Below are 27,117 nucleotides of genomic sequence, written 5' to 3'. Positions count from 1 at the left end.
GAAATTAGTGAGATGAAATGTTAACGTTATTTATTCTTTACTTTATAATACTTATTTAGGTGTTTAATTCACCGTGAAAGTTAAAAACAGAATTGTTTTTTTTGTGATCTGATTGGTTTTGGCAGTAAGACAACATAATTTTATTTTATAGTTTTCATTGCATTGTCTTTAGTGTTGTTGAGCAATATTTTCAAAAGGGTGAGAAAATTAATGAGAGAATTACTTAGTAAATAACAAAATAAATAAATGTTCAACATTTAACGGCCCACACTAACCACTAAGCTTTTTTCGCGGGTCCACAAACACAGATCGGACATACAACACCAAGAACCGCAAACAAATACTTGTACAAATATTTGCCTGCGCTTTCGAATCGACCCTAGGATATCCAGATAGCGGACGTGCGTGGTGACTACTACGCCACGGAGGTCGTGATCTTAGTCAGTGCAGAAAACTGTCTCCCATCCAAGTAAGTGAGGTGTGAGTTTTACATTGTAACAATATTATCGTGTATAATAATGTAATGGCCATAAATGTTGTCCGATGTTGTTGGATATTTTTACTGTCGATAAAAAAGCAATACATGTAAAATGATCGTAATGATCTTTATTCATGCGGTGAATGTCCTGTCGTTTCGTGACCAATTTTAAGCTCACTTATTGGGTGTCACATTCTGCATCTAGGTACGCAGGGAAAATCAATGTATATACCTAGTTATTACAATTAACCGTAAAGATAGCTCGTTAAGATTGAGCAGACTTATTATTTCTCCCATTGATTCACTGTACCATGGTCCAATGGAAGTATGCTTCTTCTCTAACTGTCCCACTATATCCATAATTGAGTAGATCTCCATTGAGTATCTCTTATAAATGCAGTAAGTTGGGGTAGTTGTGTTTTACAAGCTTTTATTTAACTTTCAATGTATGTAAATATGTATATATTCGGGCCAATTGAGCTGAAATTTTCTACATATACGTTTGTCATACAAACTGACAGTGCCAAGAACGGCTCCCAACGATATTCCTTAACTGTTTACTGTACGGTCATGATTTTTTGTCACGCATTGAATACAATACGATCTCTCCGAGAATATATAAAAGCTTGTGTCAAAAATGATATTTTTGTAAAAAAAATATTTTAACTGAAGACAAATCTAATTTGATCATAACTTTACATTAGAATGAACTCTCGACATATTTTCTGTTCGCCTAAGTTTTAAGCAGTGAGCTGAAGTGAAGGCTAAGATTATACAATTTTCTGCTACATTTTCTCGCCACTATATATTTCTTAACCTTTAATCAGTGGCTCCAGATGGATTAATTAATTACGTCGCTGAAAGAAATGGATAATAGACCAATGCCTTGATAAAACATTATTTCTTATCTGTGTCTTGCAGGGAAGACTAAGTAGTACTTCGTGTTTTATTGTTTACTAGCTTTTCGTTTTTTTATGATATACTATGTTATATAAAATTTGCTATTTTTCTATTACTTATTTACTAGCTGCGCCCCATGAAAATTTCGGGATAAAAAGCACCCTGTGTTATTCCAGGTTATACCTATATTCTACCCATATACCAAATTTCATAACAATCCATCTAGTAAATTTTTCTAGAAAGAGTAACAAACATACACAAATACATAGTCACAAACTTTCGCATTTATAATTTTAGTAGATTTAATAAAACAACACTCTCCAAACGTAGTGCCCGTCTTTAGGTCATGAAATCTTATAAATAGGTGTTGCAAGGTCGCAGTGTGTTGTTTCGAGAGAAAAAGATGTCATTATATCTCTGAAAATGGGATACAAATAAATTGTTACTCGTACGTGTTTCGTTTTAATGTTGCTGTTATGATTCGATAAATGGTTTTATATTGAAACGGTAAATGACTATGTATTTAGTATCACTATTAACTTCTTACTCACGAATCCAGTTTATATTTTTTGAGCGTTTTTCTTTGAGACATGGTTTAACAATTTATATTTGCTGACTCTACAAAGCTGGTTCTGTTTTATAGAAATATATGATGTAAATTTATTCGCATAAAATAAAATAAATATATTAACAGAAAATATCATGATAATTTTATAAAGGTACATTACAAACTTGTGCCATTACGAGGAGGATGGCTCCTCTAATGGCGCTAATTTTTAGACTTTCATTTTTAATTAACATAAATCAGATTACGCAAACAGTAGTTATGTTATATTTATATTTAATTGATGGAGATATTTGTGGAATTTTAGGCGAAATTATTTGAGCATTGTTCTATCGATGGCTAAATGTTATGTTAATTATGGATGAATGGATTTCAATTCATGTACCGAACACAGATATAAGAACTTTACGTGGTACTGAATTACCGAACATACTGTACGTTGAATATACTGTTGTCAAAAATAAAAACGATACAAGTGTGTTGTGTCATTTTAGTAAAAAATATATTATACTGAAACTGAATATCATGATAGAAATAAACAAAAATAACTAAGATATTTGAAAGTCACTGATAGACTTCTCAATGAAAGCCATTCAAGGTGTTCAATCCAATGAGAAACTCAGAAAAATTACATTTTTCCTAGAAATATTTCAGAATTTTCTTGAAAATTTTAACTCACTACCACTGGAGCGGTACGAATAAATTGGATTTTAGAGTGACATCGCGATCCCATTTAAAAATTGCGTTTGGAAATATATTATACATATTTTGAAAGACATAACTAGTAATGTGCTCTCATACTATTAACTTTAAGACACACTTTTATAAACTTTTTTTTTATAAAATCTGATTGGTATGAGACAAATAAAAAATATTTTATCACCAATACTAAAAGACGTTTACTTTAATATATAATATATTTTTGGATAGTCAAGCAACACAAGAACAAAACTTAGATGGTTGCGCGTCACGGCATTGACAATGCTGCACTGGTTGTGTCGTGACACGCTGCTTGAGCACGTGCACCGCGCGACATCTATCATGTCCGTATCCGTCCGTGCCATAACAGACCTCCAGGAGTGCCCCTAACTCTGATACGGCTACTTGTATAAATCAGTCATTTCCGTAAGCTATGTCCAACTATGCGATTTCAATTTGGAGTTCGATTCTCATGCAATCGAAGTTCGCTTCATGAGTTTACTATTTTTTTTATGAAGGCCTAGCACTACGTAGGTATTTACAAAAAATCCCGTCAAAAACATCGATCGATTCAACTTTTTCACGTGTAAGTTAGTGAAAACCAAAAAATAATATAAACAAGAAAAAAAAATATTGGAGAAAATTGATGAACTTCGATCGCATGAGAATCGGACCCCTGATCCTGTCTTCCGATAAACTCAAGAAGTGCCGGCTTGATGTGGTCAAAAATGATATGCGAACTGTTAAGTGGAAAAGAAAAAGTAGGAAAGTGAATCCTAGGCTCAGATACTGTATGGCTGGGGGGGAAGAAACCGGGACAAGGTTTGGGTGAGAGTTCAAATGTTTGCTTCGAACATTACTAACATAATTTCAAATATGAACTTCTCTGTGTAAATCTAAGAAAGTACATAATAACATGCTTAGATATTGCTTTAGGGGTCGTGTATCGCCGTAATAAACCATGTAGAAAATAGGCTTGTTCAGCAGCTCGTATTTCGAGATCATTTTATCGGGTAGATCACCTAAAATTCTGAATTCCGATTTATGGCTTTTTTTGGACTATAGGTATGTGGTACTTTTCATGAAATCGAGCCAATTCTGATAGGACATCAACCACGTAACCGCTTGTCTTCAATACGGGCGTGGATGACTAGACTACTGTAATGTATTTTCATCCTCCTGCCAGCCATCCGTCAAGTCATATTCCTCAGTCTAAGGGTCGTGGTCATTAAATAGGATGGAGCACAAATCCATTGCCTTCTCTATTTCAGACTCTTGATGATAGATCATCGACTGGTATGTTGGTTTCCCCACTTCACCGGAAGCAAGTGGTGGTCTATGAAAACTACTACGCGTGCGTCAGATTAGGATAAAAACTCACGTTTAAACATTACATCACCACATCGTTTTGAAAAGCTAAGAAAGTACCTAGTAATAAAATTCTTGAGCTGGTTTTATATAATGGAGGAGGGAACTTATTAAGTACCTATTCTAGAAATGAATTCGTTTTAAAATGAAACGATTTGACGCTTTAACAACATTAATGGAGCTAAAAAGGTCAACGTGTGACATTTCAAAATAATTGTGTTAAGTACCTAAGCATTTAGAATGTATTGTGTGGTTGAATTACTATTAAGTACTACCTATTTGAAAAATATTTTAATATGCGTAATACGTAGTAACGTACGTATGTAAATTAAGGTTTAGGTTGCCTTTAGTTGAAATTTTAAATTTTTGAATCAAAATATTATATTAGTAGGATAACATATAATTTATTCTTTAAATATTCATTATTTTAGATTTTACTTCGTTTTACCTGTCCCGATGTTTGTCTTGTCCTATAGATTTTCTACGTTGCTTAAATTTCCATGACAATATATTATTATGGTAAGCATGAAGTCATGGTGCACACAGCATCGGCTCCCGACGAGCGAACTCCTCAACGGTTTACTGCACGTTAATTCCAGTTAAAAATTTACGTTCCTTCCCCAAAAGCACTATGACGAAAAGAAAGGTTTGCAAATAAAACCACCATTTTCACCAATCTGGTGTTACAATCTTTATTTCTTGATCATTTGCACGATATCAATAAATCTACTAAATATATTGGCAATATTTAATACAATTAAACATTTATTAAATGCTTTCATAAGATTTTAATATAATTTATGCCGATCATTGATTAATATCCATATAATTCCATATAAATTGTATAATATTATTGTAAAACTAAAAATTACACATGTTTATACTGATTACCACATATTCTACTATAAATATTCAACATAAATTAATAATATTAAAATTATAATTAAATTTAGACATAAATATGCATTCCTTAAACTACTTTTTATAGGTAAAATATTATTTTAGATAATACAATTAAAAATCGCCTACTTTAAAAATTGTACGTCAATTTTTTTACTTATTTATAGGTACTGATTTGGAATTGTATATTGAGAACAAGTATAAACCAATACAAAGCATCATCATAATTATTATTGAATGAGATTTCCTATAATATCAACTCATATAAATATCTTCTTACTATGATATCAAATCACTAATAAAATTTAAAAAAAAGAGTCGTTTTTAGAATATAAAATGTTGTAAATGGAAATTACAAAAATATTTGTGATTTTAATATAAATATTTTAATATATGTTCGAATTAATATTTTTTGTTTTAAAATATGTGAAATATAGCGATATCAGTCGATGGAATATTCATTTTTCAAACATTAAAAATGTAATTAAAAATTCAATTTTATTATTGCATATTTATATTTTTATGAAAAAGCTGTGCGGATTGAAATATCAGATCATTTTACATGTATATAAGTTTAAATAGGAGATATGTTGTAATTTAGTTTAATGTAATTAATATCAGTGGTTATTTTTAGATTGGCCGGGTTATTTTTTTTAATTCGTGAGAGGATGCCATTGTTTGACTTGTTCCATTGGGGTTGCCAGTGCAGAATTCCAGTGTTGTAGTGCGCGCCCTCTAGCGAACATATACGAGCCTAACACAAATTTGCCGAGAAGTCGATCTGTAACAATGAAAATATTATTCTAAAATTGCCGGTTCCGATACCGATAATAATCGGTATTCTTTATTCTCAGATGACTACGCGAATGCACATACATTGCGTATTTTTACCACAACGAAAAATTTCGAAACCGCCATGTTTGACAAACTGCTGTGTGGAGCCGGCACTGTGTTAGTGTTTTTTTCCACTCGTGTGCATGTTTCCTATTCGATGTCAGTTTGTCACAATTACACAAGTTAAAATCTTCTGACCAAAATTACACACATTGTCTGAGAATGAGAATTGAGATAACCTCAACTGCGGGTGACATGAGAAAATCTTCAAATTAATGCCAACAAGCTGGACCCACATCAAGTAGACACGGGTGTCGGTATGTATGAATGAAATTAAATTCATCGTCAAATTCATTGTAAGATACAATTAAACTTCATGAATGTAAGTTACTACTATTAATGAAATAAAGTAATGTATTGTGTGTGTGCTGTTTTACTTTTTGATAAGTCAGGAATTTGTGAATGATCCTTACTGATTCACACACGACAAATTGCTATTTAAAAGACACAGACACGAACTGCATACTAAACAGTAATATGTGTAAAGGTGTGTATAATATTGGTAGGTAGATCTACCTAGAAATCATTCCACGGTTCATCGGTAATTGGCAAGACATGGGACATATTACAACATACTTGAAAAAAACATGGGTCTGTAACTTTACCTTTAGCATACACTGAATGTGGTTGCAACGCCTGAACCGTGACGCTAGTGGTGTGAAGTTCGTCTGCCTTCAGCCTGAAGTTGAAACACTCTGAGACCAAGGCACACCCATCGTCTGTCACTTCGACAGCGGCTGTCCTGCGCGCGCGCACCCCCCGGCACGCTCGCTCTTGTGTCACACGTACCACCATCTCGTGTTTATTTGACGATGGATCCAACTGTCATAAGAACATGTTCGAATTTTGAAAAAATCAGAGTCGTGAGTCTTGTATTTTTTTCACTTGCGTATTAAAGATTCATTTCATTATTATTTTAAAAATTGAAGAAACTTGTGTGACGTGTAAGGTTTAATAAAAATGTATGCGTGACAAAACCATTCAATTGTTAAAATATCCGATGACACGAGAGCTTGACACTTAAAACTTAAACGGAAACTTAAAGGAAAAATAATATCTACATTGTTTAATGCAATTCATGGAAAAATAGCAAAAAACGAAGAAGAAAACCAAGATTGATATATTAACCAAAAGTTATAGAATAGAAGATTTGAATAAGAGAAAGACGGAAAAAGTTTAATCTGTCTCGGGATGGAAGCAACTTTTCTCTTTGTCTTCTATATAATTTAACTTAGGACAATGTCCTTAAAATCAAGTAAATTTGTTATAATTACAAGATTTATAAACGCAAACCACAAGTAATTTATTCTTATTAAATTCTATGGGGAAATCAAGAATAAAACGTTTAATTTGTCTCCATCTTTTTAATAAATACAGATCAAATCTTTTTACGAGAACAGATTTACATACTTTTAATGGAACAAATCCCTTCAGGGAACAAAGCAGGATGATGATGCAATAATTCCATCAAAATCCAATGATTTGTTTGAATTTAATAAAAATACGAATAAGTAAGTACTTATAATTTTATTAATAGTTAGGTACTTAACGTAGTAAATATACAGTGGTGCTTTTTATTTTTCATTAAATTAAGCCCTTTGTAATAAATTTCACAATAAACCGAGTGAGCTCGAATAAGCAAGAACAAAGCTAACAAGTCTAATTATTGTTTCGAATAACAAGATGATTTTATTTTTTAAACACCAGGTAACATTCTGTTCAAAGAAATATTTTCATAGAAGTAAATCTTCTGCATTAAGAGCCTTAATAAGTAAGACTGTAGTATTATGTAGCTTTCTGAGTAGACAGGACTATTTTCGAGATATCAAAACCATTAATATACTTAAGTATTAGCAAAATTAAATCATAGCCATAAATTTCTTCTTGCTAAATGAAATAATTAATTAATTAACAATAATTAATTAGCAATAAGTTCGCCATTTGTTTGTATGATTTTATTTGGAACAATAAAGTTATACAAATCATTTCTTGTCAGTAATCTCATAAAAAGATAGCACTGGACAGTCGAGCACATGTCAAGTTACTCTTGTTGCGTATTTATAATTTTTGGGTATGTTGATGTGCTATCGACTATACGTCAAAAATTCGGATGACGGATCTCGACACCAGACGTAGTGAACGAAAAAATATTAACTATGTGCATATTTCCATTAACAAAGGTAAAGATGTGAATATTTGTAGATATTTCGGCTTTTGAAATATCATTTATTTTCTTGTCACATTTATTAGACAGCAGCGACTTCGTTGTCTGGCTATATCTTCGCTTCTGGCTATATAAACTTACCTTCAGACCCCGTGCCTCTATAACTGTGACTGTCAGTCGGTGAAGGTTTTCATTGTACAGTAACGATACCAGAATCTCGCCGAGGTCTGACGTCGGATCTTGTACTTCCTACAAAACAAATAATAGTATCGGATGATAAAACAAAAAACTATGTCATATCCTATCTATCTATAGGTATATAGATTAAAATAAAACTTTAAGTGTGCTTTGGTTCTATATAAGAGATATTAAAAAAATAGTTATGGGGAATCTTTAAGCGGCTATTAGAGGCCAAAAATTTTTTTTACTGTCTGTATTTATATTTGCTATATTTGTTCGCGTATCACGCATAATCTACTGAATGGAATTTGATGCGATTTTAGTTATATTGAGCGTTATAATATTTAAGTTTAATCCATATTGTATGCAAGTGATAAAAGTTAACTAGAATTTATTTATGAAATATTCCTTGTATTATTATTAATTATTTTATTTGAAGTAAATGCAAAGATTATTCAGTGTTCCGAAGTGTATGTTGATGTGTGAATTTAATTAATAACAATATAACCATTACCATAGTCTACACCTATAATCAATTGCTGTCAGATGCAAAATGCGAGCGTGCTCTGTGGTTCGAATTAATAACGACGGTTAATGTGGTTGATTCTGTCTGACGCTTAAATATCAATAAAAGATGAAATAACGTCATATATAACATAAGTAATTATATTGTGAAGTTGAATCAATCCTTCAGTAATACCACTTAGTTATGATTCATTTTCTATTCGATACCAAAAAATCTTGAATATCTTAAGACTTACAAATTTTATACAATTTATTTTTCTCGCTTTTTTCAGTGACTACAACATAACCGGGGAAATAGCGGCTTTGAAATGATTTTGTCGACTGTACATCAGTTATTCAACCGTTGTATTCAAATAACAAATAAATAAATAATATCGGCGAACTCAGATGCCGACTCAAATATTTGTATGAGCTTTTATTTACCGTAACGAAAAACCAGCATTGTATGGCAAGGCCGCCAATATTTTGCCGCGAACTGTTTGCCGATAATGTTCATTAGATATGAGAAAAAAAAATAAAATTAGGACTTGCCTTTTCCACGTCCATCTTATACAGCTGCGGCTCCTCATCAGGAGCGACTCCCTCCAGCTCAGTTAGAGGAAGGATCACGTGGCCAATCAGCTGCTTGCCCTTCCCCACGCGACCGAAGTCCAGCACTGACAGCTTGAGGGTCAGCCCCTCCAGCTTGCCGGGGGGAATCTAGGGGAAAGAAAAAAAAATCTGACTTCATGAAGCTGGTTCACGTGTACTGAAATGGTTTGAAAGAATATTTTTTATTCCCCATGGAAAAAAAATACTCTTTTTTTTTTTAATATCTTTGATAAATTTTTTCACACATTACTGAAAAACCGCGTGACAGATAAATAGCACAGAAACAATCGGCAATTAATTAATTAATTTGGGCAATCTGATGTCAAACTATTTGTTACGAGTACCTATATACCTAGGTACATACCACATACATTATGTTTTATCGACGTTGATTGAATGCTGCCAATATATTGGTCAGAGTGCTATGAATGTCATGAACGATAACCAAATTTTCAATTAACTTGATTAAATCCGACCCTAATATATTTTAAGGGTTGAAAGCGATCGTCTTTGAGTGTCGGAAATATGATTGAAACTTTAATTGAGTCCTGTGGGAGAATAGTGTTAATGTATTAGATTTTCTAAAGGCACAATAATAAAAAGGTTTTATTATAATATTTATGGTTACTTTGTTCTTTTGTAAGTGATTCCTCAGTTTTTTTTTCTAAGCCATATATAATCGGAACCCTACCGAATAATTCGGAACACTTCCTATACATATAGGAAGTGTTCTTGTATCCGTGGGATCCACATCCTTACTTTTTATATACAAAAAAGGTATAAGTATAATGTAATACATTGACGTTGAAAAAATCAACAAGTGACAAGACAACAACTGTCAATCATCAATTTGTTATCCGGAGTTTTTTTCGATTTAATATTATTATTTAATACATTGTGATATATAATATGGCGTCACCACCAGCAATCGCCGCAAAACACCCTTGCGCCGACATCCAACGGCCTGTTTCAAACGTGGTCGCCACTAAAGAAGTGGCTGAAGCCATAGGTCGGGACTATCGCACGTTGCCAACCTTTGAGAAAGGCCTGTTCGAATATAAAGGTAGAAAATTGTACTCTCTTGAAACAAACGAGTTCCTGAAGTGTCATTGGAAGGAGTACGTGAGACACTTTGAAGATCGCGTTTTCGCGCCATTTCAATTCCTCGATATAAGAGACTATCATTTTATCAACTGCCGAAACCAACTGCGACCTGATGTGTCAACACACACGAAGGCAGAGTTCAGGTTTACTTTGAAACCAGGGCCAGGAGTGGATGTGGTGCACGGTACACAACTGCCGATACCGCAGGAGCTGCTCATGACCAGGGGGGAAGCAAAATCGAAACGACCAAAAACAGGGAAAGCGAGGACATCAAAGGAAAATACTGAGAAATTGCCGGAGAAAAAATGACATGATTGTTGTGAAATTCAGTGTAAAATGGAGGCGCCGCTGTTTCATCTATCTTTATCAATCATTTCTTTTTTACTGAGTCCTATGATTGCCATTATAAATAATGCTGTAGTCGTAGTCGCGAACAGGAAATAACAAAATCGTAAAGATAAAACGCGTCGACATCTAAAGAAGGTAATGCTTGCTTATGTTATATTATGTTTTTGCATTTCGAATATATACTTTAGACACGAGGGAACATGAATATACTTGTGGAAATCTGTGAGTGAGTAATCAGGTAGACACTGTTGTGACTGTGATTCTATGAATATAATCTGTTAGATAACATTGATATTTTTGTAAATTTATTGTCGATTATAAAAATGTATAAAATACATGAATAACTAAATTTTTTTGAATAACATCATTTATAAACTGTTCTATTGTTCATCTTCATCATTACGGCCTTTTCCGCCCACTGTTGAGCACAGGCGTCACTTAGCGTATACCACCGTCTGTCCTGTGTAGTCCTGATTGTTATCTTTAAATAAATAGTAATAAAGAAAGGACTACACTGTAATTTACTGAACAAATATTACTCGTTTGAAGAGGGTTAAAATGTAAAATCGTGGAAGCAATTTAATACATGGGAACCTTGAATTGTACCTTGTTAGGTAAACGAGGTTAGCAAGACGGACGGACTTTATTTGGGGACGTTTAGCATAATGACTTTATATAATTATCTTGATGCGGTAAATATTTTTATTTGAACTGCTAAATTTGTTAAGCTTGACAGAATTTGGAATAAGTATTATTGTGATTTTTCTGGCAGAGCTGATATCACTACATAGTATAAAACAAAGTCGCATCCCGCTATCTGTCTCTATGTATGCTTAGATCTTTAAAACTATGCAACGGATTTTGGTACGGGTTTTTGAGGAGTCACTCAAGAAGAAGGTTTTTATGTATAAGTATAACGTGCAAGATATTGCACCCGTGCGAAGCCAGGGCGGATCGTCAGTAATATATATATTTTTTTAATCGACCATTCGGTTGTTATCTGGTTCAAAGGATATCCAAGGCTATTCAGAAATGTGGCCAGTTTGATGGGAACCTTTAATTATAATGCCTTTATTAATTATGACGCCGCAGTTTGGTCATTCAATGTGGCGTAATAATTAATACTGCGATGATACAATTATATATTAGATATTGTCACGATACGGGATTACTCCCTGAGATCATCAACCATTCAACCACTAGATCAAACGTTTCACATGTCAACTATTGTATCAACAATCTAGAATTTTACAGTTCATTGAAAACATATTGTTTTTTTAACCCGTGGAACCAGGTACACCAACCTCAATATAAAACAACGCAATACCTATGTGGAGCGGTAGTTGATCATCATCAAGGAAAAGACAAGAAAAACCTTTTTTTATTATTTTCCCTAATGGATTCTCTAAGAATTGCCTAAATAGCTAAAGTATTTGCAAGCCTTTTCAATTGTCTACAGCTTTCTATCTACTTTTGCCCTTCTTATTTATTAAAGAAGCTTACCTGGTAGACAAAGCTTTCATCAAAGAACGGATTGCAGGTTTTCTTTTTTTGTTTCGTTTGAAGCACCCTCCTTTCATCCGGCATAAGTTGTATCCTGTGCAGAATTGTAATTTAAGACTACAATTATTTCGACGACAGCTTCCAAGACAATGATAAATTACACTGCCCTTAATAAGTAACAAAGTAACATTTTATTTTGTTGTAATTATTCACGTATATATTATATTAATACTACGATTATTATCTAACATTCGACCTTCGGGTCATTTGAAATTCTAGAGATTTACTATAGGTAAGTCTATATATGCATAGTTAATTTTTCAGTGTGCAGGTAAGTATATACGCATAGTTAATTTTTCAACAAAAATTTGAGAATGAATTAATTTTATATTTTAAAAATCATCTCTACAACTATTTATTTCAACTTTCATACGATATACATATACATTTGTAATTTCAATGTTTGCAACTATTCATACAACATATTTGTATTTCAAATTAGAAACCGGTACATTATGTCCAATTAGGAACAAGTACAATGTCAAATTAGGAACAGGTTCCAAATTCAAACTGGCATTTAGAATCTGGTTTGAATTTCGAATGTCGCTTATCTTTTCCTAACGTAATCACAAAATTTTATATGGAGTATTGTAAATTTTGTATGACAGTAATGTATTGTGACATCATGGATTTTGAACTCAAAAAGCATTCCTAATACTTTAATGAGTTAAGTTAGAATTAATAAAACTGATCAATTAAAGTGACATTTAATTATCGTGGGTGATATTTAAATACCTTCACACATTTTATGTTTTGCCAGTCGAATAAATAAATAAATAAATAATAAATAAATATATTGGGACAAATCACACAGATTGAGCTAGTCCCAAAGTAAGTACGAGACTTGTGTTATGGGATACTAACTCAACGATACTATATTTTATAATAAATACATATATAAATAAACAACCAAGACCCGGGCCAATCAGAAAAAGATCATTTTCCATCATGACCCGACCGGGGATCGAACCCGGGACCTCTCGGTTCAGTGGCAAGAATCTTACCACTGCGCCACCGAGGTTGTCGAATAGACAATTAACACAATTATAACAATTAAGGCGAATACTCACTTGATGTACGGATCGCATGCGTTGGCCAACGCGGGCGTGCGCGATGGTAAGTGCTTCGCCTTTATGATGTGCACCTGTAGCCGTTCAGTATCCGACTCATATTTCAGCGTGAACCACACTCGGCCCTAGGGAAATCAAACGGTAGGGCAATTAAGGCAACACGTCATAGCTGTGGTTTATTCCACTCTGATCTCTCATGTAAATATTATTTTTATTAGACTTTTATTAGTAATTATGTTCATAAGTGCAGGTGCATAATAAAAAACTGACGATTTCCTATTTAGGAAATCGTCTATCAAGAGGTCTCTATATCAATAGTTAGACGTTTTGCTACATAGGCGATTAGCTTGCTAGGTAGATTGCTCATTACACGTTTCGTTTTGTTGGACATTTTGCTACTTAGACTTTCTGATCGGGAGGGTAAATTACGTATATATTACAGGATTTTTATCCATAATTATCATACTCCATTCATAAGGAAAGCTATGACCTAGTAGTGAGTACAATCAATTATTTCAAGGTGTTGGATAATTCGGGTGAAATAATCAGTAAGTACCATAATTTTCATATTCAAGTATTCATTCATCTTAAATTTAACGTACTTCTTAATTTTGGTGCAATAACCGAAACTTTTTATTTACAATAAAAAATAAATGCCATGGCACAGAACATACAATTATTATTAGTAATACACAACATAGATAGGTCCCTAAATAACCTATCAAAACAATTCAATGAAAAATAGTTTATATATAAGTTAATAGATGATATACTCGTTATATATAGCTACTCGTAAACATCAGTGGAACAAAGTGGAAGTGACCTACTATAGCAATGTCCGATTGCAGAGTGATATAGTGGCGAATCGAGGCGGAACTACTAATGAACCACGTCCAACGCGAAAATTGATCTCTGACATTTTCCGACTTCCAATGCTTCTCCACAAATATCTGCCATTTTAGTTCGCCTGGTATATTATTGAAGGTGACTGTACATTGTATAATCACTTTCAATAAAACTATTCATTGAAGGGTTCGTTGGGTGACTCGGACTAATTCAGACTGCCAGAGACTAAGGAATAAAAAGCTTATAGGCAATAATAGGGTTTTCAATAAGGGTTGACGTCAGGAAGGCGGTAGGTATTAAAATATAGGCAAATTTTCAAAATTTAAAGGTATTCTTACGCGGTCGGTTTCGTCGCGTCATAGCCTCGAATGCAATTGGCAACACACAACATTGAGAGAGAGTCTGTTTCATGAAACTAAAAGTTTTCTAAGTATATAAAAATATTTCTATCAACCCTACTAGCTCGCAGCTTGACGGATTTAGAATGATGAGACGTCGTTTTATGCTGTAATGAGACTCCATTATTTTTCTTCTCTGGACGGTCTAACGGTATATATATATTTTTATAACTTTTTTAGTATGGCTCATTTGAAATATTATTATTTTTAGTACTGACAATTAAAATATAAAAATAAAACATAATGGTAATAACAATACCATGTGTCAATTTAACCCAACATTTGTATTTTGTGGTCGTCGAAAGCCGGTCCATCAGGCTACGAATAATTTCGTTTTCACTCCTATCAATTTTGGACATAAAATAAGCTATTCTCTTTCTGTGAATGGCAGATTTCTATTATTTTTATTTACATTGTTTTTGTTTTATATTTACGTGGTATTATTACTGGTGACAGAACAACGCGGCAGAGTATTTGTGTGAAATGATAATGCGAGTTAAATATATTTTCTGTGAAATTAACACTTTTATCTAGAAAACGGCTACTTCGTCGAAAATTTCGATAAAACTATACTTACAACATGTCCTTCAGGCCACAGAAGATCTTCGTCAAGACAGTCGGGCTTGTAGAGAGACGGGTCCAGCACTCCCAGGTCAGCAGTGTTCGCTGTTAATAAAAGCAAGCTTTTATTTCAAGACTTCATAGAGGTAATGTCCAACGGAACTCATTGTTTATCGATAAATTTTACCTATAAAAGGCGTCACGTTAAACTTTATTTTCAAGAATATTATGATTATTTATTTCTAGGACGGCTCAAATTTCACAGCGTTAAGATTTCTCTAAGAGATTAATATGAATTAAATTTCAAACTTATTCTTTTATTTATTAATAAATATTTGCCTGATAAATCGTATATTTGAAGACTAACTACGTGCATACCAAATTTCAATAAAATCGGTTCAGTGGTTTAGCCGTGAAAGCAGAACAGACAGACATCGCACACAAGATTCCTCACCGAATACGTATAGAATGTGCAATAAATAAAATTAACCTGGATGTGCTTAATATTAGTACATTTTGGTATACAATTATTCATATAGGAACGTATATTAAAATACACCAATATTACATATATGTACAAATTTATAACAGTTTCAAAATTCAGTTCAGTTTCAGTGTCAAAATCGGAGCACATGAATCTCATCAACATGTCGTAAAAATTATCAGATTAGTCTTCGTAAAAATAGTTTTGTTCACTTTATTTCTAACTAGTTGATACCATTTGATTTAAAAATAAAATCACTAAATACACGTACATTCTATTATTCAATTTAATTAGTTTATTTGACGACATTCAATTCTATATATTTGATTTTTGACGAAAACAAATATCCCTAGTAATCGAACTGTGACCTCAATGGTTCGAAGGGATGTAAACAGAAATGGAATTTTTGGGAGGTAGTATAAAATATAATAATTCAGTCTGTATCTAGTGAAATGCAGATCAATACAACCCACAATATCACCCGAATAATTTGTACATCAATGTTTCACAATTGTTCTACCACGCTCAGTTCAATTGCATATTAACCTTGCATAACTAATACATATCCACAACCCATATATAAAGTTTACTAGCGGCCCGTCCCGGCTTCGCTCGGGTAAAATCATAATAAATTATACACTTGAACCTTCCTCAAAAATTACTATCTATAAAAAAATGCACCAAAATTCGATGCTTAGTTGTAGACATTTTAAAAAAGCATATTCGGAAAAGACAGCGGGACAACGGGAAGCGGCTTTGTTTTATCTATATCTTGAAGATTAATAATATGCTAACTAGACTACTACCATGAAATAGTTACTTTACATAACAGATATAACATTTTCAGATTGATTGAATATTTTTCGCTATCTATCTTTAAATTATAATATATGGTTAATGACTCAAGATCAAACATTAACTACAGCAGACGGAGCTGCGGGTAATAGTTAGTGTATATAAAGCAACATTACGTTTATAGATTTCCATCATGTCTTCGTCTTTGTACTTCTAACGTTCTACAATCGTAATCGTAGCACCACCGCATGCAGTTACAATCGTAGCACTGCTACCACTTCGTAGCAGATGCTACGAAGAAATTGTTGTTACTATACGAATACTTTTATGTGTTAGTGAGTGCTAGTTTTAACAAATTTCAAACATATACGTATTTATTTTTAAATTTCGTGGTAATAGATCACAACTAACATAAATTTATTAATTTATTTTCGGGGCTCTTACAGCGAAATATAGAGTAAACTTACATATGTTTCAATATATAAAAACTATGCTAATTACAAGACTCCGCCTATTAATTTGAAACAGTTGAAGAACACTAACTAAAACAAGATATAACAATACATACAACTATTCCTAGGCCCATTGACAAAGTAGATCGGCCACTTTTTCTATTTAAGAGATTAAACAAATACGTTTTCTTAAATATACTTAGTTTAATAATTGAACAAAATTTAATTACAATGATCTGTTTGAAGATTATTAATATTAATTAAAGGTTCCTAATTGCCATTATTTATTTTAGGCTTATTCCAAGTACTGTTATCATCATCATATCGTGTGTGTTATTGCTAACACTGGTGTCAGATTTTATTCAAGTCGCCTTCTATTTTATTCAAGTCGAGGCATTTCACATGACTTTTACGAATACTTATCTCCAACTACTTACAGTATTTTTAAGCTATTTGTCTTAAATATATTCATGTTAACATTTGTAGATTTTAGTTAAGTGCAAAACTCAATTCAACATTCAATTGATGAATTAACATAACTAGGAAACTACTACGAAATTTTTGTTATTTAAACGATTTTATGGCAGACATATAGTAAATTCAGTTTACGGAACATTATTTCAATGTTTTACTGTATTAACAAGTTAGTTCATAGAAAAAAATATCGTTGAGAAAGATTCATATAGTTAAGATCACAGACAAGTTAAAAGAAAAATGGACTAAGTTGTATACTGGTACCGATGGACTTATAGAAAGTAGAGTAGGGTCAGTAAACAGAGAGGGCACAATGTTTTATAACTCGCTCTTTGTTGAAACAGGCCACAGGGCATGTTTACGTCACACGATTCACCCTCGAAGTGACACCATTGACCTGTGGCTCTGTTTAGTATTTATTGATCGATCTATAAAAACCATATTTTATGACCCAGATCATTTAAATTATGACACTACTAGTCCTACATGAAAAAAATATGAAAAAATGTAATGTTTATTTTTTCATCAAAATTTTAAAAAATCTGATATAAATTGATATTCATCTGAAAAAGACTATTAAACCTCAAAACCCATGTTCAAAATTGTATTTCCTCAAATTCTGGTAAATATTGAGCTAGGTAGGTTGTTTTTCTTCGGTTTTTATCTTATAAATCCTTAAAGCATTGTTATGTTTTGCTTATAAAAAGTTTCATAAACTGTAATAGAGAATATGACTATCCTCCATCATACTTTCTGTAGGGTCACAGCGGGATAGGGTAGAAATTATCTGCGGTGCTCATAACTCAGAAACTTTGTTTAGCTAAAGCAAAAAGTTTTTGTTCCAAAATTGCTTAAACCGTGGTAATTTGCAATTTATTCAATATTCCAGTTAAAAGTACACAAAGCTATTACTTTTTCCACAAAATCCTGATCCTCAAAGGGCAAATAATATAAAACGCGGGAACTTTTCCCATTTATTTCGATTGTGATAACCATTTTAATTATTCATACATTTTGATTATGTATTTACATCGCAAGCGTGTGTAGCAAAGTGGTGTCTTTTCTTATTTGTATACGAAATTTATGAATGAGAGAATACCTACATAAATTTAATTATAGACTTTTTTTCATTTATGTCCTTAGTTTTTTTAACAAATTCCATTCCATTCAAAATTATAAAAGACGGTAGTCCAGAAATCATTTCACTGAACCATGAATGGAAATGAAAAAAAAACGAAATTATTTTTGACCTATTTTTTATGGCTAAAATTAATAAAGTTGGATGTGTAGATTTACTTCTGAATTAAAAATTCAAGTTTCCTTTGTCAGTGTTTTGTGTGTTTGAATATTGGCACACATTTATGTTCGCTCTACTATTTGATTTTTTTTTTTGCAATGCTATTATTACTGTAGTATATTTTCGAATTGAATAGTTTATTATGATAGGTTTTTCCAATGTAACTTTTCCATTTGTCGTGGGTCGAGTGGTTTAGATGACAGGGTTCGATATTGATATTGAATCCTACGTGAGAAGGCTATTTCACAACGCAAATATTCCCATTCAATTTACATTTGCTTCCACAATATATTTTGTATTCGGTTTTTTGTATTGAGAAAATTTTCTTGTGGCATTGTTCAAAATTCTATTTCAAGGTGGAAAGAACTGGCCAGCGATTCCGAATTTAAAAATGTGTTATTTTGTCGAATAAATTAAATGTAAAAAATTTTGAATAGAATAAAGATATTTGCTTTATTCTATTCAGTTTTTTTTACATTTTGAAAACGAACATCGGTTAGAGAAAGTAAATAAATAAAACTTTCTGTATGGATATCACAAGCCTTTGTGTATAGGTAGTGTTATAGCAAAATCAATATCAAAAATCTGCCACGCATTCACACTTATCGATTTTGATAAAATTTGGAATAGGAATAGTTAATGTACTAAAATCAAATATATAGGGAGCGGAGCGGAGCGTGAGCGGAGCTGTCTATAAATAGAAGAAACTAAAGGTCGTCGTCGTAAATCTTAATCTAATCTGAAAATTGCATTTATAATATTTTTTATTTCATGTCTATTACACTGTATATGTGACATTATTTTTTTACATATTTTTAATGGAGTCTAACAAGTCAGTAATTCTGTAGTTTACAACGAGACTAGCAGTTAAAAATCCATTTGTCTCCATTAAATTGCGTTAAAAAAGATTGATGCCAATTTTACAGTGTTTTTGAGAATTTATAAGACGAAGGTTTTTGAAATTATATTAATTCATATTATATTAATGTACAGACTAATAATGAGAATGAATTAATGATATTAATTCATACTCATTATTAGTCTGTACCTTTATATTGTAACTTCTTGTATTTTAATACTATTAGTTATAATAACAATATTTTTAGTAGATGATATAACTGCCAACTTGAAATAATAAAAATAAATCAACTATAGATAATTTTCGTACTGCACAAATATTTAATTCAAAATAACTAAATCGATTTTAATATCATATTTTAAAACTTTGTCTCGAAATTCTTTCGGTGACCGACCACCTCTGATAAAACTGTATAAATTTAAAATTAGCTTGATGATTCAATTTAATTGCATAATAATTTACGGAAATTAATTTGAAACATCAGAGAAAAAAATATAATTTTGTTTTATCTTTTTACGTTTTAAATTAGATTTACGATGCCTTAGATCTAATTAAAAACGTTCTATTTAAAAGGTATGGGTCCGAAATCTAATTAATTTAGGCCCGAGCTCTCTAAATATGGAAATTATGTTTCTATAATTCAGTTTAGTGCGGCGCAAGATTACAGCTCAATATTAATTCGCTTTTTTTTATTTATCCCAGGTTTATACAACAATATTTACTTAATTACGAAGTAGACTTTTATTGTAAAATACCTTTTGAATGAATAACAAGGTTTCATGAATGTTATAAAAAAAATTGATGATTGATATATTCTATTGCAATCTTCGATGATATATTTTATAGCAATAATAACTTATTTATCGTCATAAACAATTTCTGTCACATTATTTAGAAACAACATTAGGTTGTTCTTAACATGTTGAATTTCCAACTAATTCGATATTTATCGGATTTGAATTCGAAAAAATCGAATTAAAACACTTTTAATGAATTTTCAAAGTCTTTTTCAATAACCAACTTAGATTGATAAACATAACTTATTGAAGACAAAAAATTACTTAATTCCCAGTCGATTCCAGAATTTTTTCATCTCATTATTTTTTTCAAAAATGACTTAACGATTTCCAAAGCGCAGGTGAAGAAGAAACTTCACCCAACCTTTAAAGACGTCAATTTTCGAAAAGAAAAATAAAAGTAACATCGTGTAACACTGTACTGCGGTCGCTCCAAAAAGCCATACTTAATTTTGAATCCATGTATAACTTCATTTATTTGTTAACAGTTTCTATTTACGAACTTTGTCGTGATAAAGTTAGGGAATGTCTACACAGATCACGTTATTAAATGGTGTAGCATTTGCGAAGTTTAATGAATTTCTCCGTCAATACTCTATTTGGCGTTCGGAAGCAGTCAGCAAATATTTGGTCTCGTTACACAATTTGCGGCTCGGAGTGTGTGGAATTCGTTTGATTATGTGTGCATATTTGAAGTTTGAAGTCCGCCTAATCCCGCTCCACGCTGTCGTCGAACAGTTTGCCAAAATTTGACGGATTTGGTATACATTGCTGGTTTTTCTTTGCGGTAAATTAAAGCACTCATACTAACTACTCACAACTCACGTATTCGCATCGTCATGTGCTTGAGTACGGCGACATTGTGTAGCTGGCGTAATGTGTTTAGACTTTGTTAAATGATATTACACTAACCCGACATTTTAAATGAGCGTCTGCACGACGCGACGACGTAATATGACACTGCGTTTACGAGTGATAACGGCGACAAAATAGGCCATAATTGAATTTTATTTACAAACTAGTAGCCCGTCACGTCTTCGTCTGGTTAAATATACACTTAAACCTTCCTTAGGAACCACACTATCTATTGGTGACCGTATGAAAATCCGTGCAGTAGTTTTTTAGTTTATCGTGAACAGACAGACGCGGCAGAAGACTTTGTTTTATAATATGTAAGGATTTTGATAATGGTGAATCTTGAGAAGATTGTTATTATTAAATAGAATAAAGAAGTGGGTCAGTCGAGTTCTTTTTTAAAAACATGTGTGGGTTAGAAGGGTGCGAGAGAGAAAATGATTAGGTACTAATACTATTGGGTCAAGATAAAAAGGGTTTTTCGATTTTTATGTTTCCAGTAAATTAATTTAGCTGTTGATAGATGATCTTGTCGGGATAAACGATTACTTAATTAAGCCTGGACCTTTCCAGGATTTGCCTTCAGAGATATGGGAAAATACCAACGGTATTACTAAATAGCGTGTTGACATGTATCTTTGGGTCAGCTCGACGAAAATTTTACATGTTACGAGTTAACATTATACAACAAGCAAAAATGATATCAAAGTATATTTGAAAGCTTTTAGCAACTATGGAATTTACATATATATGTAAATATTATTATATATTTAACGTTTTATAAGTAATTAAAGTTTGAAAGTTTTTAAATCAGTTGGTGAATGTCATCATCAGATCGAGTGTGTTATTGTTATTGCTAACAAGTGAACAAGTGTTAGCACTTGTGTCAGATTTCATTCAAGTCCCCTAAAGGCATCTGACATGAATTGTACGACTACTTAACGCCATCTAGTGGCAGGTAGTCGCATACACACTAGGGAACTAAAATGTCAACCAGTGTGCAGGTTTCCTCATGATGTTTTCCTTCACCGAAAGCAAGTGGTGGTATATGAAAACTACTATATATATATGAGTTAGATTGATATACAAACTCACATGGCACGAGTAAGATACGAACCTGAGACCTTTCGATCCACAGGCGAGGTGTCTTAACCTTAACACTACCACCGCTTCAAAGGTAAAGGTAGTTGATAAAATACTTTGTAAACGTTTCATTTTAGAATCAATATTATGTCTTGTATTGTGTATCCTCCACAGGTGGAGTAAGGTAGAAGGAAGCCTGCTTTTAACTGATCCCGTGAGTTCGTGGTGAAGCAACAATTCACTTGTGGTATGGTTCACTTCAGCCCACTCAGCGCCCACTATGTTGCCGCATCCACATTCGTCCCACGATCGTCGATCGATTGCTGAACGTACCTAGCAGTGTGGGACCAGGTAACCACTATAAGTATTTTAATGGGACTCATGGGATCAATTTGACGTGGACTATCCTTCTAACCTCAAAAGAAGAATAGTTACTTACTAAAAGAATTCGACCTCAACTGCGTAGGTACAGGAGGACATAGGATGTCGCTGCCGAGGCTGCTCACGCTGACCACATCACGGAGCTCGCCCAGAGACGACGACCGCAGGGCTGGCAGTGAGAAATTTACCTCCTTTGTCCTGTGAACAGGCAAACCTATTAAACGTTTAGAAAGAAGCGTTGAAAATATTATTTCAACGATAAAAGTAATGTTCTTTGTCAGCCGTAGTAAGTACTAAGCCATAAAGTTTAACAATCTACTTGCAAACTGAGTTAAAATTGTTCTTTATAAAGACTGCCGCAACTTTCTTTGTTCTTTGAATTTACAGTAACATCGTTGCATAAAAGTTTGTTATTGTGGTGCAAATTGTTTAAATTGAAATTGTTAGACTGTCAACTTTTTATGATAAAGTGCTAAAGTTTAGTTAAATTATCGGAGTTCTTATTTCAATGAAAATATCAAAATTAGTTTTATTTTGCGCTATTATTCATACATTATTTGTAAGGGCAAAACTCCGAAGTTTGGCCACAATTAATCTTAGCCGGCTGGACCTCGGCCTAGTCGGAAAATAAGCACGATACACCTAGGTATAATCTACTGAGTACGGCTGTACTTAGGTCTGACTGAAAAGTTAGGTTAGGTTAGGCCAGAGAATAGCAAAGTTAGGTTAGGCTGGAGAGGGAAAGGAGCTAGTGTGATAGGTAATTTTGCCGGATTTGGTACGAGGTAGTATTTTTTATTTAATATGAATTACTAACTACTACTAACTAATATATCTTATACTGTATAGTTACTATGTTAAAAATGTAGAACATTTTTAGAAATTGTATAGTTTCGTTTAATATACTACTTACTTATGAGTTGTAAAATTAGTATATATATATATATACATAGCTATACAATAGAAAAAAACTGTAGAATTAGTAATTTAAAAAAATATGAAATCTGAAATCATCAACATTTTTTGCATAGCCTTTTTCAAATAACATACGAAAGAAACAAAAATCTGTAATAAGATGATTAAAAATTAAACAACGACACCAACTCTGCAAAAAGAGCCACTTAATTTCCTAAGCAAATTTGGGAAAAGTTCACGATTCCAGTGAAAATTTCTGTGAATTAATGTCCGTTGGGCTCCAGGTAAATCATAGCGTAAACTTTACTGGCCCGCTCCACCCAGTCATTCGAGCTACGCCCTTGGCTCTGTTCTCGTCATTTTCTTCTTGATTGCCACCAACATTCTGGTAATAATTAACCTGTTGGTAATGTCATTAAAAATGTACTCTAAAAATAAAAATGATGGCCAGTATAAAATATTAACTAATATATTAAAGTAGAAATTTGGTAGTGAACCTTGAATTCTTCCACATAGGATCCTATTTACCTCGAAAGTTCTACGTGATCTGTAAGATTTGGTAAAAAAATTTGATAGTCAATTTGCGCATTATAATGTAGATGGTACTACTGTGCATGAAAACGTGCGAGTATTTTTTTAAATAATTACGCGGGTAACACAACGGGGTGCAGTTAGTGTAAAAATAAACTTAATAACATGGAAAGTTTTCATTACTAAATTAGCAAACACGCGATGAAATGGTTTTGTTTGGGATCATAATTGTTACATTACATTTATTGCGTTAATTTTGGATACCCGGTAGATCAGGAGTTACATAATCTTTGAGATAGTAAGATTACATAATTCTTGTAAATACGCAAGTATATACTATTAGCTTTTGACCGTGGCTTCGCCCGTTCGAATTTCCCTGTGAACGCGGAACAGAATAGAATTTCATACAAATGTTCACCCCACATTATAGCCTATGTTTGAAAAGGGGAACTTTAACTACATGTATGCCATATCTCATTAAAATAGGTACAGCGATTCAGCAGTGAAAACGGAATAGACAGAGAGCAGACAGACATACTATCGCATTTATAATATTAGTATGGATTCATTTGCATTTTGTAAATGTGCGTTCTCAGGGTCTTCTGATCTTTTGATAGACGAAAATAGAAGTCGAATTTGAAAGGGGTCCATTTCAGAAGCATTCAATTTGTTGGCGAATATTTAATTCTTTTGAACGCCAGTCAGCTATAACGAGACACGGGTGCTGCCGGTACAATTCGTAAAAATAATATTTGTGTCTCGTCAACGAATTTATTTTGTTACATTTTGTTGTCGATAGATTTCGCTTTTGTTATTCACAATGTGGTTTAAATGAATTCAAACCCTGTTGTAATAACTTTATTAAACTTTACAAAACACAAAAGTACAAAAATTAAAGAGAATGGCTGACGGTAAATTGTTGTGTGGTTCGTTGGTTAAGAATGGTATTAATTTTCAACATATTTCTCTCGAAAAATAGGTATATACCTAACCGAAGTAGGTATATAGCTAAAATCTATATAGGTAGCTATATAGGTCGTTACCTATCGTCATATGGCACTAGAAAAGCCACTTGTCTAGCCAGCGCTGACACAGATTCCAAAATAGACAATTCTTCCAACTGAGCGCCTGTATATTTTATTTAGTTTACATAGTCGCTAACAACAATGACGTCTGTACGTGTTTTCGTTTTACCACTATCTAAGCGCATTCTTGTTTTTGCGGTGGAGCCCAGAGTCCTCTAAAGTCTGAAATTAGGTCTTCACAGACGCTTTATGACGTCAAATTTTTACTATCATAATAATAGGTACATATACAGGGTTATTGGTTACTAATGCATAACCTTCCATACATGTAGACTAAAATCTTTTGTTCTACTACTACTTTTGTCTAAACGTGATAAATACAAAAAAAATATTTTTTTTAGTTTTGATGTCGTTTCTATAAAACGTTCGATTCCGCCACATAACGCTACTGTACTGTCACGTGTTACTTGGCTATTACATAGAGTTAAGAATCGCAAATTAGGTTGAATTTTCTTTTTATAATAAAAAAAAATTTGCTTGTTTTAATGTCCCGTATTTTTGTAGAAGTTATTTGGTTTTATACCAGTAACCCTGTATATCTCTCAAAACATGAAACACAACTGGCTTTTCGGAACGACAATAGGTAGCTGAGAAGAAATGCCGAAAGAAACTCATACAGTATTGGTCCCTAACAGGCCAGAAGAGCTTACCAATCTATTTCTAGGGTTTCTTCTGCTTTCCAAATTTTAGCACACCGAAATATTGTACAAAAGCATTTCACTCGGATAGGATTATCTAATACCAAACTTTTGGTCGTTCTGTTTTATGGTACTTTATTATGACTTCCTAAGTATTCGGTGTAACTCGGGCCATTATTTTTCCAGCAAGATATAGGTTCCGGTATCATCACCCCACTGGATTACTTGCAAGTCACGTATTCCTCTATATTGGACCCCAATGAAGCACGTAGCATGACATATTTACCTGCTTTATTTACCAATCTGACGAGATACTCAATATAATGCATAGGATTAAGGTTGAATTTTATCTACAATATCAGATTTTAAAGTTTTGTGTCGATTATTTTTATATTATCGTATTTAAACTATAAATACTATTAAGCTTTATCGTTTCACTAGAGACGAAAATAATAAAAGCTTTTCTAACAAGTTTAAACAAATTTTGAAATACTTATACAAAATCTATGCGTAATAATTAATTCTTTTTCCCATGCAAAATCTGTCCATTAGAGATCTACAAACGACTCGACTTTGCATTTAATTAATATTAATGAATAATAATTGAAGGCCTTTGAAATGTGTTTGGACTTAATTTAAATAAGTTCATTTAAATTTTTCACGAAAAAAAAGGCCTATATTGCATTCCTACTAGTAAGTATTATAAATGCGAAAGTTGGAATGTATATGATTGGACATCCTATTTCTATATAAAGGGTATAATTTAATCTAGACTAATACACACAATATTTTTATTCAGTAATACACATAAGATCGAAGCCACGGGGTACGTCTATTCTAAATAATATAAAATCTATTTATTGCCCTACTAAATTAAAATGTAAATCAAATATCCATACTCACTCATTAGTAAGTGGCTTGTTACATTGTTACAAGTCACTTATTACATACAACTTTGCAATGAATTTCAAATACGAACATTGCTTCGTCTACGCTGTTACGTGTGGAGTAAATTTAATATGCAAATGCATCTGCATGTAGCTAGAGGCATCTTAGTCGTTATACCTTAGCTAATAAACGTGCACCTCGGGGCTCCTTTCCCGTAGAAATTTTCAAATTCTAAATTATTAATTTATAAATTAATTAAATTTGTCTACACAATTCATTACACACCCTATTTTTGGGTAAAGTAGTTAATTTATATTTCTCAAATTCAACAGTAAAAGTACTTCTTTATGGACTGTTGGTGGTTTCACAAATTGGTGCTTCAACAAAATTAAACTTTAGGTTTATAATAGGTAAGTCTTTTAAAATAAA

At 32.6% G+C, this 27,117-nt stretch overlaps 2 protein-coding genes and 1 long non-coding RNA gene across 6 annotated transcripts in view; 2 read left to right on the top strand and 1 right to left on the bottom strand.

Annotated features, from left to right (window-relative positions):
- Positions 1-27,117, top strand: part of LOC128675388 (uncharacterized) — a 63,501-nt gene that overhangs the window by 13,103 nt on the left and 23,281 nt on the right. Inside the window, exons 1-3 of one of the 3 annotated variants that reach the window (XR_008405274.2) lie at positions 15,185-15,300; positions 22,425-22,601; positions 22,717-22,826. This is a non-coding gene — a long non-coding RNA (uncharacterized LOC128675388). Of the gene's footprint in view, positions 1-15,184; positions 15,301-22,424; positions 22,602-22,716; positions 22,827-27,117 lie in introns of those variants that run through there. The other 2 variants (XR_008405272.2, XR_008405273.2) reach the window with 2 other exon arrangements.
- LOC128675386 (synaptotagmin-15-like) overlaps positions 4,679-27,117 on the bottom strand; it is a 33,915-nt gene continuing 11,476 nt past the window's right edge. Inside the window, exons 5-12 of one of the 2 annotated variants that reach the window (XM_053754773.1) lie at positions 22,690-22,829; positions 15,171-15,259; positions 13,350-13,474; positions 12,220-12,313; positions 9,201-9,372; positions 8,110-8,213; positions 6,410-6,626; positions 4,679-5,691 (exon numbers count right to left, since the gene is read on the bottom strand). In XM_053754773.1, coding sequence (XP_053610748.1) covers positions 5,564-5,691; positions 6,410-6,626; positions 8,110-8,213; positions 9,201-9,372; positions 12,220-12,313; positions 13,350-13,474; positions 15,171-15,259; positions 22,690-22,829 — 1,069 coding nt within the window. In that variant the 3' untranslated portion in view covers positions 4,679-5,563. The remainder of the gene's footprint in view (positions 5,692-6,409; positions 6,627-8,109; positions 8,214-9,200; positions 9,373-12,219; positions 12,314-13,349; positions 13,475-15,170; positions 15,260-22,689; positions 22,830-27,117) is intronic. The other variant, XM_053754772.2, reaches the window with a different exon arrangement.
- LOC128675387 (uncharacterized) lies at positions 10,065-10,960 on the top strand. The gene has a single exon (XM_053754774.2). It carries the CDS (start codon positions 10,174-10,176, stop codon positions 10,675-10,677), a length of 504 nt encoding a protein of 167 aa, XP_053610749.1. The 5' UTR covers positions 10,065-10,173; the 3' UTR covers positions 10,678-10,960.

The sequence above is a fragment of the Plodia interpunctella genome, chromosome 14 (genome assembly GCF_027563975.2).
Source record: "Plodia interpunctella isolate USDA-ARS_2022_Savannah chromosome 14, ilPloInte3.2, whole genome shotgun sequence".
NCBI classification, from domain to species: Eukaryota; Metazoa; Arthropoda; class Insecta; order Lepidoptera; family Pyralidae; genus Plodia; species Plodia interpunctella.
The sequence above is the reverse complement of the archived record's forward strand: the minus strand, read 5'-3'. Positions and strand labels throughout refer to the sequence as shown.

Coding starts and splice junctions, on each gene's coding strand:
- LOC128675387 (XM_053754774.2), top strand. CDS start 10,174: ATGGCGTCACCACCAGCAATCGCCGCAAAACACCCTTGCGCCGACATC.